At 41.2% G+C, this 15,778-nt stretch overlaps 1 protein-coding gene across 5 annotated transcripts in view; it reads left to right on the plus strand.

Annotated features, from left to right (window-relative positions):
• CTNND1 (catenin delta 1) overlaps positions 1–13,410 on the plus strand; it is a 50,544-nt gene extending 37,134 nt beyond the window's left edge. For 3 of the 5 annotated variants that reach the window (XM_049892002.1, XM_049892001.1, XM_049892005.1), the window contains 9 exons: positions 69–196; positions 299–449; positions 1,379–1,571; positions 1,931–2,045; positions 2,619–2,706; positions 5,072–5,134; positions 5,788–5,891; positions 6,282–6,368; positions 6,663–13,410. In XM_049892002.1, coding sequence (XP_049747959.1) covers positions 69–196; positions 299–449; positions 1,379–1,571; positions 1,931–2,045; positions 2,619–2,706; positions 5,072–5,134; positions 5,788–5,891; positions 6,282–6,368; positions 6,663–6,674 — 941 coding nt within the window. In that variant the 3' untranslated portion in view covers positions 6,675–13,410. The remainder of the gene's footprint in view (positions 1–68; positions 197–298; positions 450–1,378; positions 1,572–1,930; positions 2,046–2,618; positions 2,707–5,071; positions 5,135–5,787; positions 5,892–6,281; positions 6,369–6,662) is intronic. The other 2 variants (XM_049892004.1, XM_049892003.1) reach the window with 2 other exon arrangements.
• The last annotated feature ends 2,368 nt before the right edge of the window (positions 13,411–15,778 follow it).

Consider the following 15,778-nt stretch of genomic DNA (forward strand, 5'->3'; position numbering starts at 1 on the left):
CACCTAGCCAGAGTCTGGTTTGTAAGTGTTGATTAGCATCTTCTGCCTTCTTGCCCTTTTTTGTGTAGGCTATGAGCTCTTATTTCAACCAGAGGTAGTTCGGATATACATCTCACTCCTCAAGGAGAGCAAGACTCCTGCCATCCTAGAAGCCTCTGCTGGAGCTATCCAGAACTTGTGTGCAGGGCGCTGGACAGTGAGTACATTTTAGAAAGTAGATTTGAAGGTGGGAGAACTCAGATAGCTAGTTTTCTGCCATTTGTAATGTGTTCCACCTCTTCCCATGTGCTACTTGTAGTATGGTAGATACATCCGCTCTGCTCTTCGTCAGGAGAAGGCTCTTTCTGCCATAGCTGATCTCCTGACCAGTGAACACGAGCGAGTAGTGAAAGCTGCATCTGGAGCACTGAGAAATCTGGCTGTGGATCCTCGCAACAAGGAGTTAATTGGTAAGGAGCTGATTGAATACTAACCATTACATGCTCAACATCTAGTACAGCAGACACTTAATGATTTATTTATTGCAGTGGTTGAGGGAAAGAATTCTCCATAGTTTATGAAACCAAGGACTGGATGGAGAGGACTGCAGTTTAATGGTACTTGGAAAAATATGTGATGACTCTTGAAAGATAGATTAGAATAGCGATTATTGAGCATAGTCCCAGGGCAGTGCACACAGTTAACATACTTGGCTGCTAACTGAAAGGTTGGTGGTTTAAGTCTACCCAGAGGTGCCTCAGAAGAAAGGCCTTAGAAGAAAGGCCTGGTGCTATACTTCTGAAAAATCAGCCATTGGAAACCCTGTGGAGCACAGCTCTACCCTGACATGTATGGGGTTGCCATGAGTTGGAACTGACTGCACTGCAAATCGGTAGCGGTGATTTATTGAGCGCTTACTTTGTTACTAGGCACTGTTAAGCTCCTCTCTTTGTTCTCATTTGTAGACCAAAGATAAGGAAACTCTGAGGGTCAGGGAAGTTAAGTAATTTGCCCAGAGTTATCATAGCTAGTTAGTGGCAGAGCCCAGGTTTGTGTGTGTGTGTGTGTGTGTTTAATTCATAAGGACTCTATTCTGTTCATCCAATATGCCTTTTCCACTAGAGTGTCTGAAAAGACTGCATAGCACGTTTGATATTCATTATTACGTGGTTTTATTGTGAATGAAGAAGGGGAAGAAAAATAATAAGAAAATAAATCCCTGGCTATTCCAGGTCCTTGTCCCTTTTGATAGGATAATCCTGTAGGAAAATGAAGTCAATTCATATGGAGCAGTACCTGTGCTTTTTGTATGATCAGTGCAGTTCCATTTACTGAAGACTCCCCATGACCTGACTGACCTTGTTCTCCCTGCACATGTGTTTCTGTCTTACTGCTATAGGTAAACATGCTATTCCTAACTTGGTAAAGAATCTGCCAGGAGGGCAACAGAGCTCATCCTGGAATGTCTCTGAGGATACCGTGGTCTCTATTTTGAACACCATCAATGAGGTTATTGCTGAGAACTTGGAGGCTGCCAAGAAGCTTCGGGAGACGCAGGGTATTGAGAAGCTGGTGTTGATCAACAAATCAGGGTAAGATTATGTCTTAAAATTGTAGCTGGAAGAATTTGAGTATGAGAGGGGAGAATTTGAGTATGAAAGAGCTTTCCCCTTTTGCTTTCTAAGGTTTCCTTCCCTGTATGTACATGTAAAGTGATGAGAGGTATTGCTCTGTTTTCTGTCATGTTGATCTATAAATCGATAACATACTCTCTTTCATCAAACATTTTTTTAGTGCTGATGTTTGGAACAGAATACAGGATTTGGAGAAAACTTGATCTTGCCCATTTTGGCACTTATATTTTTATGTTACATTGTGTTGGAGGGTACAGTACTGAGCTGCTTTCTTGGTTTTATATCCAAATTCCATCTGGTGTTACTTTTCTTAAAAGGAATCGCTCAGAAAAAGAGGTTAGAGCAGCAGCACTCGTATTACAGACAATCTGGGGATATAAAGAACTGCGGAAGCCACTGGAAAAAGAAGGATGGAAGAAAACTGACTTTCAGGTAGAGTAACTCTTAAGACTATAAGACTTTTGCCTTTTTTTATTCTTGATCTCAAGGTAATACTTCTGTCTTTTGTCTTTTCTATTTTATTATCACACCAAGTCTGCTTCTGTCCCAAGCCTTCCAGCACAAAAGAAATCATTTGGTTTATTCCTCCGAAAAAAAGGTAGCGCTTACAGTTCATTTGCTGCCGAAGCAGCTCTGGTCTCCCTCTATGTCCTAACATCCTGTAAGTGCTTGTGGTGGAGATGGAGAGGTGATGAAGGGTGATGGCCTTTTTACTTTCCCCAGATCTACCATAGCCCTTTGGAGGAATTTGCCAGTCCCTGAGACTCTTTCTCCTGTGATGTTAGGAGGGTTTGATGCCTTGTTATGCCTGGTCACGAACACAAATAGAAGCCATAACAACCTAGTTTGCTTCACTATATAGGGCATTTATATAACCCTTATGAGTTGCCTTTTGGTAAGAGTTGAAACTGGGAATAGGAACTTAGAAGTCTGGGCCCATTAGGGAATAAGATGTGGGTGAATTCAGTGTTCTGTGACATTATTGCATTTTATGTTTGCCTCCAGGTGAATTTAAACAATGCTTCTCGAAGCCAGAGCAGTCATTCATATGATGATACCACTCTCCCACTCATTGACCGGAACCAAAAATCAGGTACTGTATACAGGGAACATACCTCTCTCCTTTTAGCTGCCCCCTACTGCTCTGAGTCACTGCTTACTGACTAAGAATGGGGCATATGTTTATTTCCGGGTGAGCTAGGGGAATAATACTTTGTCCTGTAATGTAGACGCTGGTAGGCTTTAGTATTAGAAAGTAAAATAGGCAAGTAGCCTGGGTCTGATCCTCTATCTTTGCTGGTGGATTTAAAGATGACTGTAACGTAAACCCTTGTTCAAAAATTAGAAAATACAGCTAACCAGAAAAATAACGTAAAATTATTTAATTCTCTTACCTGGAGGTAATGACTGTTATTTCAGGTTATATTCCTTTTAGACACTTTTGCCTTTAGAGCAGGCTCATTTCCCTTCCAAAGAAGAATCATGTATTTTATTTTGTAAAGTGCTTCTTTTTCATTTAAGTGGATATTTGTGTTCTTTATTATCTTAATCGCATTTGGCTTCTGCCTAGATCAGTGGTTCTGAGTGTGACCTGAGCATCCCCAAGACTGTTAACGTTCATACTGATATCTCAGAAAAACGGTGGTGGTGCTTACTGCTGGTGGCTTAGCATAAATCAAGGCAAGGGCACCAAGCTGAACTGGTCATTATATTCATCTCAGTGTACTCAGTGGAAAAAAAAAAGTCAGTTTCATGAAGCTGTAAAAATTATTAATTTCAGTAAGTCTCTACCTGTGAGCACACATCTTTTAGTATCTATTCTGACAAAATAGGAAGTACTCATAACGCGCTTATGCCGCATATCCCAGGGTATGATAGTTGTCTCTTGGGAAAGCACTTATGCTATTTGAGTTGTTACTTCAACTAGCCATTTTTTTATGGACTACCATGTTTACTTGAAAAACGACTGGCAGACGAGCTATGGTTACTCAGACTTGGATATTTGGCAAGCATGTTCTCGAAAATGAATGCAGTGAACCTGTCCCTTTGAGGAAGATAACGGACAATATTGGGTTGCCCGTGACAAAATTTGAGCCTTTTTTGGAAAACTTGTATTTGCCATTGTGAGCCTGATAACTCCTAATACTCAGATACTTTTCTAATGAAATCAATGGTGATAGTAACAAGTGTGTGTTTTTTTTTTTGGATATTGTGTAATGAAATGTGTTAACATTCGGAAGATCTGCATAACTCTATGAGCCAGTATTTTTTGAGTGACTGATGCATGATGTTTCAGATGGGATGAGGGGATCTACTCAGAGTACAAGACAGACCAATGAATTTTAATTTAACAAAGTATGAAGAGATTATTAATGATGGCTTTAGATTCCACATTGCTTCTAACATTGAAGAAACTGCTTGTTGAATGTTGGTATATGATCAAAGAAGAATGTCCACAATTATATGAAAAGGCTATTAAAATTCCTTTCCCTTTTTTAACTGTGTATCTATGCGAGGCCATATTTTCTTCATATATTTTAGCCGAGACAACATATCACAACAGATTTGAATGCACAAACAGATAGGAGAATTCGATTATCTTTTATGAAGCTAGACTTTAAAGAGATACACAAAAACATAAAACTATTAAAAAAATTATTTATGTTAACACTTAATGGGCTTATTGTTATTTTTAAGTGAAGTTCATGAATCAAATTTCTCAGTATGGTAGATATTGATGCCTATAACCCACACCAATTAAAGCTGATAATTTTTAAGACTGTAAAGGAGCCCTGAGGCCAAGTAATTTTTTTAAATTGTGCTTTAAGTGAAAGTTTACAGTTGAAGTTAGTTTCTCATGCAAAAATTTATATACACATCGTTATGTGACCCAAGTTGCTCTCCCTATAATGTGATAGCACACTCCTCCTTTCCACCCCGGATTTCCCACGTCCATTCAACCAGCTCCTGTCCCTCTCTGCCTTCTCATCTTAACTCCAGACAGGTGTTGCCCGTTTAGTCTCATGTATCTACTTGAGGTAAGAAGCACTCTCTTCATGAGTATCATTTTATGTCTTTATAGTCCAGTCTAATCTTTGTCTGAAGAGTTGGCTTCGGGGATGGTTTCGGTTCTGGGCTAACAGAGAGTCCAGGGTCCATCCATGTCTTCTGGGGTCCCTCCAGTCTTGGTCAGACCATTAAGTCTGGAGACCAAGTAATTTTGAAAACTGCTGGCTTAGATTGAATGGCTTTTGTATTAGGAGTCTGTAGGAAAAGGTATTCCTCTAAGCCCCATGAGGGCTTTGTTATAACCCTAGAGCATAGCCTACTGCCTGGCCTATAGTGGGTACTCAGTAAAAATTTGAATGGCAAGAAGGAGGTTGGGAAGCAATTTTTATAATGGGTGTGGATTTTGGAAAGTTGATTTTTGACCTGTATACCTTTCTGACTCCATATAGATAAGAAACCTGATCGGGAAGAAATTCAGATGAGCAGTATGGGATCAAACACAAAATTATTGGGTAGGTGATTAATTCCTGCCTAAGAATATGGAATAATATTTCACTGAGGTGACTAGAGCTCTTAGCTCTTAGATTTTAACCTCTTCTTAGCAGCACCCTTACCATTTACCATCCTGGAACAGCAAAAATTGTTTGTTTCCATTTGATAGGATGAAAGAAAATTTAGTAAAACTAGATCCATCTGTTTTTTCCACATTTTCTCATGCTCAGAAGTTTTGAAAAAAACTTTTAGCGTCTCTGTTCTTCCTGTAGAATCAAGTTGGTGTCCTGAAGCAGTTATTCATAGCCCTTCATGGTCCAACCCCAGGCTTACTCTCTTGTCTTCTCTGCATGCACTATTTCAGTCCACCTGGTCTACTTGCCAATCCATCTCTTCATTCTGGACCCCCCCCCCCCACCCCCATTTTGTTCCTGTAACCTCCTACTGGAATCTTTTTTTTGTCATGTCATACTTCCAGTATTTCATATAGATCGTCTTCCCAATTAGATGCAAGTTCTTTTTAAGTCAGAGACTACCAGACCTTAATGCCTTTATGGAACATTTGGCAAAGCTCAGTTCCCACCAGAAGTGCCTAATTAATACCTAACTATTTGAAATGTATTGTGTATTAGAGAAGAATATTATATTTCTGTATATTGTTTTTTTCATCTAGATAACAACTATTCCACACTGAATGAGAGAGGGGACCACAATAGAACACTGGATCGATCCGGGGACCTAGGGGATATGGAGCCATTAAAGGGAACACCCCTGATGGTAAATTCTCTTTACATACGCTTATCCTTCTAGAAGGCTGCATGTTTTGTGAAATAGGGAAAAGAAGTACATAGTGAAAGACGACATCATTTTCTGGTACGGGTTTTCAGGAAAAAGTAGGGGTTTTGACCCATCTTGGGATTTCTTCGGCCATTCTGTGATGCTGGAGATGGGGGAGGAAGGCTGTAAGCATGTTACTAATAGGACTAACGCTGACCGCTCTGTTCTCATACATTTCTCTCCCTGTGGCTGCCTTTTTCCGAATGTCTTGCCCTTCTCTTACTATTACCTTTGGGTTTACAAATTTTGGAATTTATTCTAGGTCTGGTACGCACTTGTGAGATTTCCTATTTCCTTACTTTCATACTAACAAATTGCATGTATTTACAGCAGGAGGAGGGGCAGGAATCTCTGGAGGAAGAGTTGGATGTGTTGGTTTTGGATGATGAGGGGGACCAAATGTCTTACCCCACCATGGTATGTCCTTCAGCTATCCCCAAGATCATCATCCTTGAGGAAGGAGGCCCCTGTGTGCCAGCAGTTTGCCAATCATGCTGATTTGATCAGGCCACAGATGCTAGTCTTGGCCACGAGGGGTTTAGGGGTTCTGCTTCTGTGATTGTTACCTCCTAAGAGGTTGGGATGTGCAGCTGGTGATTTGATTCTCCATTTTGTCTTCCTTTCCTTCTTCCAGATTCACTAAGCTCTCTTTTTTGGTTCTGTTATTCCCAACTCTTTTAACGTACTCTTTTTCTCTTTTTTTCCCTACAGCAGAAGATTTAGCACCACTATCTCCGTTCCATCTGAGCTTATAATATATGTACTTTTATTTTTTGTTGGTGAAATGGACTGATGATTTTTTCCTTTCTTTGCTGGACTATTGTGCCAACTGCCAGGCTGCCTCCTGTCCTTATAGCCCTAAGTGGCTGTCGCCTTTTCAACTCCCAACTTCTTCCAGTGAAGTTTAATTGACCCCTCACTCCAAATCCCCTCCAGTTTCTCCCAAAGAGCCTGACCCAGTTATTTGCATAGGATGCCTCAGTCTCTCCTATCTTAAGAAACTGCTGCAGTTAGCTCTTTTTGCTGGCTCTTCTTGGAACTCTTGGCCTTGTGTGGAGAGAGGGGAACAGTAGAAATCTTCACTGGAAGTCATGAGAAGAATTGGAAGTTACATGCTCTATATGCGGTGTCTAGCAATCTGATAAACTGGTGGTTCTTAATTTTTTTTTTCCTCTGGTGGGGAAGGGACTTTTTATTTTTTTTGGAGAAGGGGAGTGTGAGCACTTCCTTATTCCTAATCGCTACTTTTGAAGCAAAGAAGGTTGGCAGCATTGGCACATTCCACCTGGAAATGGCCCTTGAGTAAGTGAGGGTCCTAGAACTGGGATTAAGAAACCTTGCTCTCCTCTTCTTCGAGACAGGCACCGTAAAGGACCTACAGACTCCATCTCTTCTTCGAGCCTCATGCCAACCCTGGGCTGCTGCCACTGCCCCTTACTGAGGCTGTTAGTATCCCTCCTCTCCCATCCTGTGATATATCTGCTGACCTGGCCTGGCCATTTGCAAGAGGCTGTTGAAAAAGGAGAATATGTCAAGGAAGAATTTTTGGGTGAGAAGGAGCAGAAAGATGTCTTTTGGGGAGAAGAGGAGCCTCTAGGAGGAGGTAGTTGGAATGTACACGAAGCAGTTAGTCTGAAACTGGCAGGAAGCTTCAAAGCTGGCTTCCCCCCCGGCCCTATTTCTCTTGTTCCTACCCTTATAATCCTGTTCCCTCCCCTGCCTGCTCCCTGGGGTTGGTTGGCCAACTAAAGGACTTGATGTACATAACTCCTGTCCCCTTTACCCTGATAAGGCGGGGATTGCCCCCGGCTTTGCCTCTTCTTTGTGCCTTTGGCCTGGGGTGCATCTCCTCTCTCCCTTCCATGTGCCTTTCTTTGCCTCTGCAGTCTCATTTCTCATGATTTTACAAATTATATTTTGTTGGCTCTCCTACCCATTATTGACCCTAAATAGCAGAAAGAAGAAAGGTGACCTAGAGAACCTCAGATTCTCTATTGGGGATTGGTATAGCCTCTAATTTCAGCCGTAGCACGCTTTCGCTCAACAGTGTGGGATTTTAAAATAATAATCCCATTCTGATGAATCTTAAAATGAGATTGGTGGGAGGAGTGAGTGGTGGGACTCTTACTCCTCAGTTGCCCAGAATTTACAGTCATTTCTGAAAGAGTTATAGGCAAGTTGACTTCCCTCCACTATACCACCCCAACACTTTCCTCCCCCAGTTCAGTGGGTATTAACAGGTTGGGCTAGAGGAATCAGCTGCTATGCGGGGTTTTTTTTTTTTTTAATTTTAACATTTTTCCTTATTTGCCTTCTCCTCCTCCCCCTTAATCTCAAAGTTCAGTGCAACTGGAAATCTTCATCCTTCTCCTCACCCCCCTTTCCCTTACATATTGAGGCTATGGGGTAGGAGAAACGTGCACACCCCCTTCCCTTCCCCGTGCATTGAAATTCCTTATTTGCCCTTTTTTCCCTCCCATGTCTTCCCACTCTTATCCATCTTTTCTGGCAAAAAGGAGCCTTTTGCTCTCTGTGACCCTAAGAGCACACTGCACAGAGGCACTCACCCCATCCAGATCTGGCTCCACTCTTGTTTTCTCTTGTCCTCCTCTGCTCTTTTCCTTGGTGCTCTTTTTCTCGGTGGGGTGTGGGTAATAGAACAGCCATGGACCTTTGGGGACCTTTAATTTTTTTTTTTCTTTTTATAAAAACACTAAACATTCAGTACCAGAGAACCAAAAATCCCACCTCTTCACTGAACACTACTAAGGAGCACGTCCTCTGCTCCGTACCTTTTCTTTTTCTTTCTTTCTTGTTAATGCTTTTAAAAACAAATGAATTTTTTATATAAATAAAGTTTTGAAAGTGTGTATGTGGGGGGTCTGTGTCATTTCTTTACTTCAAGCTGTTATCTCCTCTCCTTTTCATCTGGTGACTTCCTTATGTATCTGTGTCCTTTTTCTCTCCAGAGCACCCAGAGGGTTATACCAGGGTGGATTTAGTTTGAGGTCAATCCCAACTCATATCAAGCAACATTCCCTTTAATTATATTTGAGACAGTCTTCCTCCAGATTCTTAAAAAATAGATGTGGCTGAAGTAGAGTACAGGAAGCTTATTACTATCTTAAAGATGAATAGTTGAAATATAGGGAATTATGGCATCCGTAGTCACTGAAAGGTGACTAAGGAAGAGGCAACATTTGACAAAATGTTGACTAAAGCCCACTGCAGTATATGGTCTTCTTGAACTTTACATTTATGAGTGGAAGATTAGAAACTACCAACCCCAACTGCCATCCTAATAAATATGGAAATGTAGAATTAAAAGGCCCATGTATGTAAATACTGGACATCAGGCCATGAGGTTGTTCCTCAGGCTGTACATATCCTTCAGTGAGAAGATGGAGGACAGGCCTGTAGCTTCCTTTGTGCCCTACCAAGTAACATCTGGGTGGGTAGCAAATAGTTGTTGTATTATCAGGGATTGTCTTTACTGCAGAGGCCAAGGAATAAGACCTATGGAAGAGACTTATTTTTCTGGGGCCCATATTTCCTATTATATAATTAAAAGACTCAAGAGAATTTATGTAAAATGCTTTCTGTATGCCCAAATCGTTAGATTAAAATTATATAGCTCCTCTTGATGATGGTCATGTCTCATTTTATTGAACTAGGATTTGGGAATGAAAACTTTCTTGGGCTAGTGAGACCAGGAAATCTAAGCATTGTAGTTATTACCTTTTTTAAGGCTTGATCTGTGTCTGACAATTACAGTTTTAGACTAGAAAAATGAAGCACAGAGCCAAAAGCTATTAGACTTTGCTTTCCAAAGAGGTTTGGTGGTCCGTTCTGAGATGATTTTTACTTATGTGGACAAAACTGGCTACTGGGGGATAGCCTTTATTTCTCTGTTATACTGAGTAAGACACAACCCTTACTCTTCTTTCTTCTCCCTGGATTAATTTATTTCCTTCAGTATTTACCGAGCACCTTGTATAATAGGCATTGTTCTAGGTGTTGGATTTACGTTAGAGAGTGAAACATGGATCCTTTCTCATAGATGGTAATCCACGAGAATCCTCTGTAGTGAAGATCTGTGATCTTTTAAAAAATACTTCCTCTTTCTGTGCCCTTAACTAAATGAGGTGTTAAACAGAATGATCTGTAAAGACCCTCTATCACTAAATTTCTTGACACTGGTTTAGTGATGCTTTTGGAGCTTGTGGATGGATAACTCTTGCTTACACCAACTTTAGGAATCCTTTGGGCTTTGCTAAAATTTGCCCGTGTAGCAACCTGGTTGAGTCGCACAGGTTATTTTGACACAGATGGTCAGCTAACCGCACCTTGAGACACTGATGTGTAGTGACTTAAGGTTTCAAGGCTCACGCTAAAACCCAGGACAATGGTCTCCAAGTCCACTGGCAATAATACTAGTTTCGTGATAGATGTAGGTATATTGTGGTATGGTGATTGTCATGTCTATAGGGGATTCATAAAAGAAATAATGTTTAACTCAAAGGGAAGAATTGCTTATGGTAGAATTTGTGGTAATATGAGTGGTATGTCAGTAGGAGAAACTTAATATCCTGCAAATCATACTATATAGATAATGCCCAGGCTGCTGAGGAGTGAATCCTGCTTTGATATGGGGACTCCTAGGGCATAGAGGATCTCCTGGAGTTGCTGACTTTGAAGTGTCACCTCTGTCTACAAAGGGTACTTCAATGGGAGCAAGACTAGCCAAGAGGCCCCACTGGCCAAAGCCAGGGAGTCTATGGCTGGAAACGTTAAATCACTCCAGAGAGACACCCTACCCCAAGAAAGCACAAAAAGGTAAGCAACAAGGTATCTGTAGGAGTAAATTTCTTTCTCATAACCTTTCGCATGACTTCATGACCTGTTGACTTTCCTGTCTTCTGACCATTACTTAGAACAATTCTTCAGCCGATCCACTCAGAACTTAGGGGCAGACATGGATGGAGAGAAAGCTGGAGGAAGTGAGGTAGGATAGATACCAAAATTATTTTGCTCTGTCTGCATCATTTTTTCCTGACTCGTGTGTTTTTCTCCTTTTATGTGGTGTGAAATGACCAGGGCCAGCTATCCACAAATGAATTGAGTCAAGTGCTTTACACCTGCTACTGTAATTGTAGGATCCATATGCATAAGTGGAAGCATATGGCGACTAGTGTTTTTTTTATTAAGCTGAGTAATAAGTGTTACTTATCTCTCATTCATCTCTGGTCTTTATTGTTGAAAAGAACAGGTTCTTCCACGTTTATTGAGGACACAGAAAGAATTACTGTATTACCATCGTTCCTCAGATGTTTTTAGTACTAACAGGCAAATAGTCTGGATGCCATAAAACACTTGTGCCTGAGGAAAGGCAAATGGGTATCTGTGGTGATGTTGTGCCAGGCAGTCTGTATCCTGTTTTTGTCTTCATCCCAGTCACTTTTTTTCCACACTTAAGGCAGGTTTAGCCTTGGTCTTTTTCAAATCTTGGACTCTGGGCTTTTTTTTTTTTTTACAACCTGCTCTGCTGCCAGGATCCAGGTGGTAGGGGAAGGTGCAGTGTGTACGGTTGAAAATAATTTGGCTTTCTGTTTTTTGCAGTATGGTGCATTAGATGCTTTGAAAAATCAGCAGAAACAACTAAGTTGCTGGAAAAAATATGTAAAGAATACTTTAAAACACATTGCAGAGCCTGAACAAAAGTAAGGGATCCACAGATCTCCAAAATGAAGTGAAAGTTGGAATCCTAGGAGATGAGCACTGCCAATGCCAGTTTTTACTTAGAGATTTTGCCAAACTCAGCTGATCTTTTAAGCTTTTACTTCAGTAGCTATTAAGGAGAAAAAAAAAAAAAGCAAAACACCAATCCCGTTGCTGTCGAGTCGATTCCAACTCATATCGACCCTATAGGAAAAGTAGAACTGTCCAATAGGGTTTCCAAGGAGTGCCTGGTGAATTCGAACTGCCGACCTTTTGGTTAGCAGCCGAACTCTTAACCACCATGCCACCAGGGATTCCATACAGAGGAAACCAGGGCCAGGAAATGAGGATCTAACAGATGAAACCCCCGTAAAGCAGATATACCCCAAAGGACTACATATACCCTCAGAGTAAAGGTGAACAAGAAGCAAACTCCACGCCATAAGAGGAGGGAACTTAGAAAGGAACTTGTCTGTCTCAACCTCGGTGCAAGATAGTCCTGGTGGTGCAAATGGTTAACACGCTCCACTGTTAACCAAAATGTTGGCAATTCATGTGCACGGGCATCTCGGAGCAAGTCCTGGTGACCCACTTCTGAAAAATCAGTTCTGCTCTGATGTGCACGGGGTCACCATGAGCTGGAACCAGCTCGATGGCAACTGGCGCAGGATGGAAGGAGAAATACACAGTATCCCTCCTGATAACTCATAACCACAAGTTGGCCCTGATGGTTTTTCATCCCAAATTTACATTACCTGTGGGGTCCAGAATTCTTTAGTGGGTAATTAAACTGGTACTCAGTTGTCACATCCTCAGATGATTTCCAAGAGTAAATGCAATTCTTCTAAGGCCTCAAAAATATTCCCATAGATGAACTTCCAAGGCAAACAAGCCACCCTGGTTAAAAATTATACAACGTACCCAAGATTAAGGCACCATGAGTGAAAACAGGTGAACAAACACAGAAGCAGATCCTTAAGTACTTCAGATGTTCACATTGTCACAAACTATAATGAAATAAACTTTTTGATTAAGGAACTAAATTTAGTTTGAAAATAGAATTAAAAAACAGCCTAGCAGATTTGGGGTGGGCAGCATGAGTGAAAACAGGAACAAAGAGAAGCAGGTCCTTAAGTACTTCAGATGTTGACATTGTCACGGACTATAATGAAATTTTCTTGATTAAAGAACTAAAATTAATTAGAAAATAAGCGGATTAAAAAACAACCCAGCAGATTTGGGGTGGGGGTGGGGGAAGCCTCGTTGAATTAGAAATGAAAAACACAAATTCGAACTGAAAAACTTGATGGATTAAATACAGTTGGCAAATTGAAGGGGAATTAGTGAGTTCCTAGATCTCAAAAAATTACACAGAGAAGAAGGATGAAAAACATGAAGGAATTTGAGATGCAGGGTTAGAAGATCTAATGTCCATTATTTGGAGCTTGAAGGAGATAACAGAAAGGAAGAGGCAATATTCAAAGAGAAAATGGCTGATAAATTTTTCCAATTTGGTGAGAGGTACCAAACCTCAGATTTAGGAAGCCTAATGAATCACTTGGCAAGATAAACAACTCATCTAAAGACATCAAGATGAAAACCCAAGAAGAGAAACCCTAAGCAGCTAGAAAGAAAATACGGACCGTAGAAAACCACACAGATGAGTGACTTCTAAGCATTGAGTACGAATGCCAGAAAACAGTGGAATATCTTCAAAATGCTAAGAAAAAAAAAACAAAAACATGGAAATTTACACCCAGTGAAACTTTTTAAAGAAAGGGCTAACAAAACATTTTTAGACAAAAGCAGCTTTTGCCACTTACAGATCTTCACCTAGGGTGTTTTATAGGATGTCCTTGAAGCAGGAGGAAAATGATCCCAGATGGGAAGTTAGATGCCAGAAGGAACACATCTTTCTCCCAAGGAGTGGCTGGTGGTTGGAACCACTGATCTTTCAGTTGGTAGCAGAGCTGTTAACCACTGTGCCACCAGGAATCTTTTACTGGGGTAAAAACAAACAAAACCCTGTTGCTGGAGTCGGACGTATAGTGACCCTTTAGGGCAGAATAGAACTGCCCCACAGAGTTTCCAACGAGTGCCTGGTGGGTTGGAACTGCTGACCTTTTGGTTAGCAGCGGACCTCTTTATCACTACACCACCAGGGTTTCCAGTGATTCAGAATGACAATGAATGGAAAAAGCACTAAGCTCAGACTCTGGAGCCAGACTGAGTTCAAATCTTTACTCAGCTACTTAGCTGTGTGGTTTTGAGCAAATTTCTTAATCTTTTGGTGCTTTGAAATACACGGTCCTATAGGTGCATGTGAATCCTTGGTTGTGTAGTGGTTAAGTGCTACAGCTGCTAACCAAAAGGTTGGCAGCTCGAATTCACCACAAACTCCTTGGAAACTATGGGGCAGTTCTACTCTGTCCTATAGGGTTGCTACTGAGTTGGAATTGACCATTGGAGCAGATTTGGTTTGGTTTGGTTTTTATAGGTGCATGGAAGGGGCCCTGGTGGCACAGTGGTTAAGTGCTCTGCTGCTAACTGAAAGGTCGGCGGTTTGAACCCTCCAACCCCTCCATGGGAGAAAGATGCAGCAGTCTGCTTTTGTAAAGATTTACAACCTTGCCCTCCTGGTGGTGTAGTTAAGCACTTAGGCTGCTTGAAAAAAAAAAAAAAATCACGTGTATTGTCCAGGTGAGTTTGGGACCGTAGATTAGCACCTGCTCTAACTGCACTGAGAATCAACATCAGCTAACACTTTGCAGAGGGAAGTTCACAGTCCACCAAGCTGTTTGATGATGATTTAGCTCGTAACTCTGGTACTGCAGTGGCTGAAAGCTTGGCTGCTAACCGGAAGGTGGGTCTTTGGAACATACCAGTGGCTCTGCAATCTGCTTACCTAAAGATTACAGCCTGGGAAACCCTATGGGGCTGTTCTACTCTGTTCTATAGGGTCACTATGAGTTGGAATTGACTCAAAGGCACATAACAACATAGATGTATTAGTGGCAGAACCTAGACTTGGTCTGCAAAGGGAGTGTGCATGGGAAGTGTTCCTGGCAGAGGAAAGGGCACACACACAGGGCTGGTCCTGGGAAAGACTATAGTACTCTCCTGGCTTTTGAAGCCTGATGTGGCCGGAGCCTTATCAAGGTGGGAGGAGAGTGAGGTGGAATAAGCTTGTATACCTGTTCAGATTGTGGAAGGCCTTGTAAACCACTTGCAAGAGTTTTTGACTTTACCCTGAGGGCAAAATGTTTGTTTAAGCAGTCAACTCACCAAACTACTAGCTATAGAGAATAGTATGGAGAGGAAAAGACAGGAGCAAGGCAGAGGATGACCAGTTAGAGGAAGGTGCAAAATTCTAGGCAAGAGATGATGGTGGCTTAGACTAGGTTGTAGTATAGAAAAAAGTGAAAAAATGGTCAATTTCAGGTCTGTTCAGTAAGAATCATAATAGCTTATTTAATGTTTACTGTGTGTAAGATGTTATCCTAAGTACTTTGAATATATTGGCATTTAATCATTACATTGGCCCTATAAGAAGGGAATGACTTGGGCATATATAATAGTAAATGTTTACCACAACTCTGATTATCCCCATCTTACAGATGAAGAAATGAAATTTTAGAGCAGTTAAGTAACTTGCCTTAGGTTACACTCAATGGCAAAGGTCAGACTTCAACCAGATTTGTTTGATTCTAAATTCTGTGTTTTTAACTAGACTGCCTCCAATCCATGAAAGGTAGAATTGGCAGAAAATAGGGTAAGGCCTGGGGAAGAAGTAAGGATGATTTCCAGGTGTCTGGTTGGGAACTGGATGGATTACTGATTGACACAGGCAGCCTTGAGAAGTGGAAGGCTGTATTGGAAAAGATAAGTTTGGTAGAATGCTGGTGATATCACCAGGGGCATGAAATGGGAACTGTGGTTTAGGAGAGGCTTCTTTTTTTTTTTTTTTCATCTGCATGGCTTCACAGTGCAAAGAGGAATAACTAGCTGCAGACAGAGTAGGGCTTGCTTTGATCTGTTTCATTTTTAGATGATACGTTTATTTTTCTTCCAGTCTTCCTACAGTGTTTGTTTGGCTCTTGGTCTAGAAT

The sequence above is a fragment of the Elephas maximus genome, chromosome 7, assembly GCF_024166365.1.
Source record: "Elephas maximus indicus isolate mEleMax1 chromosome 7, mEleMax1 primary haplotype, whole genome shotgun sequence".
Classification (NCBI taxonomy): Eukaryota; Metazoa; Chordata; class Mammalia; order Proboscidea; family Elephantidae; genus Elephas; species Elephas maximus.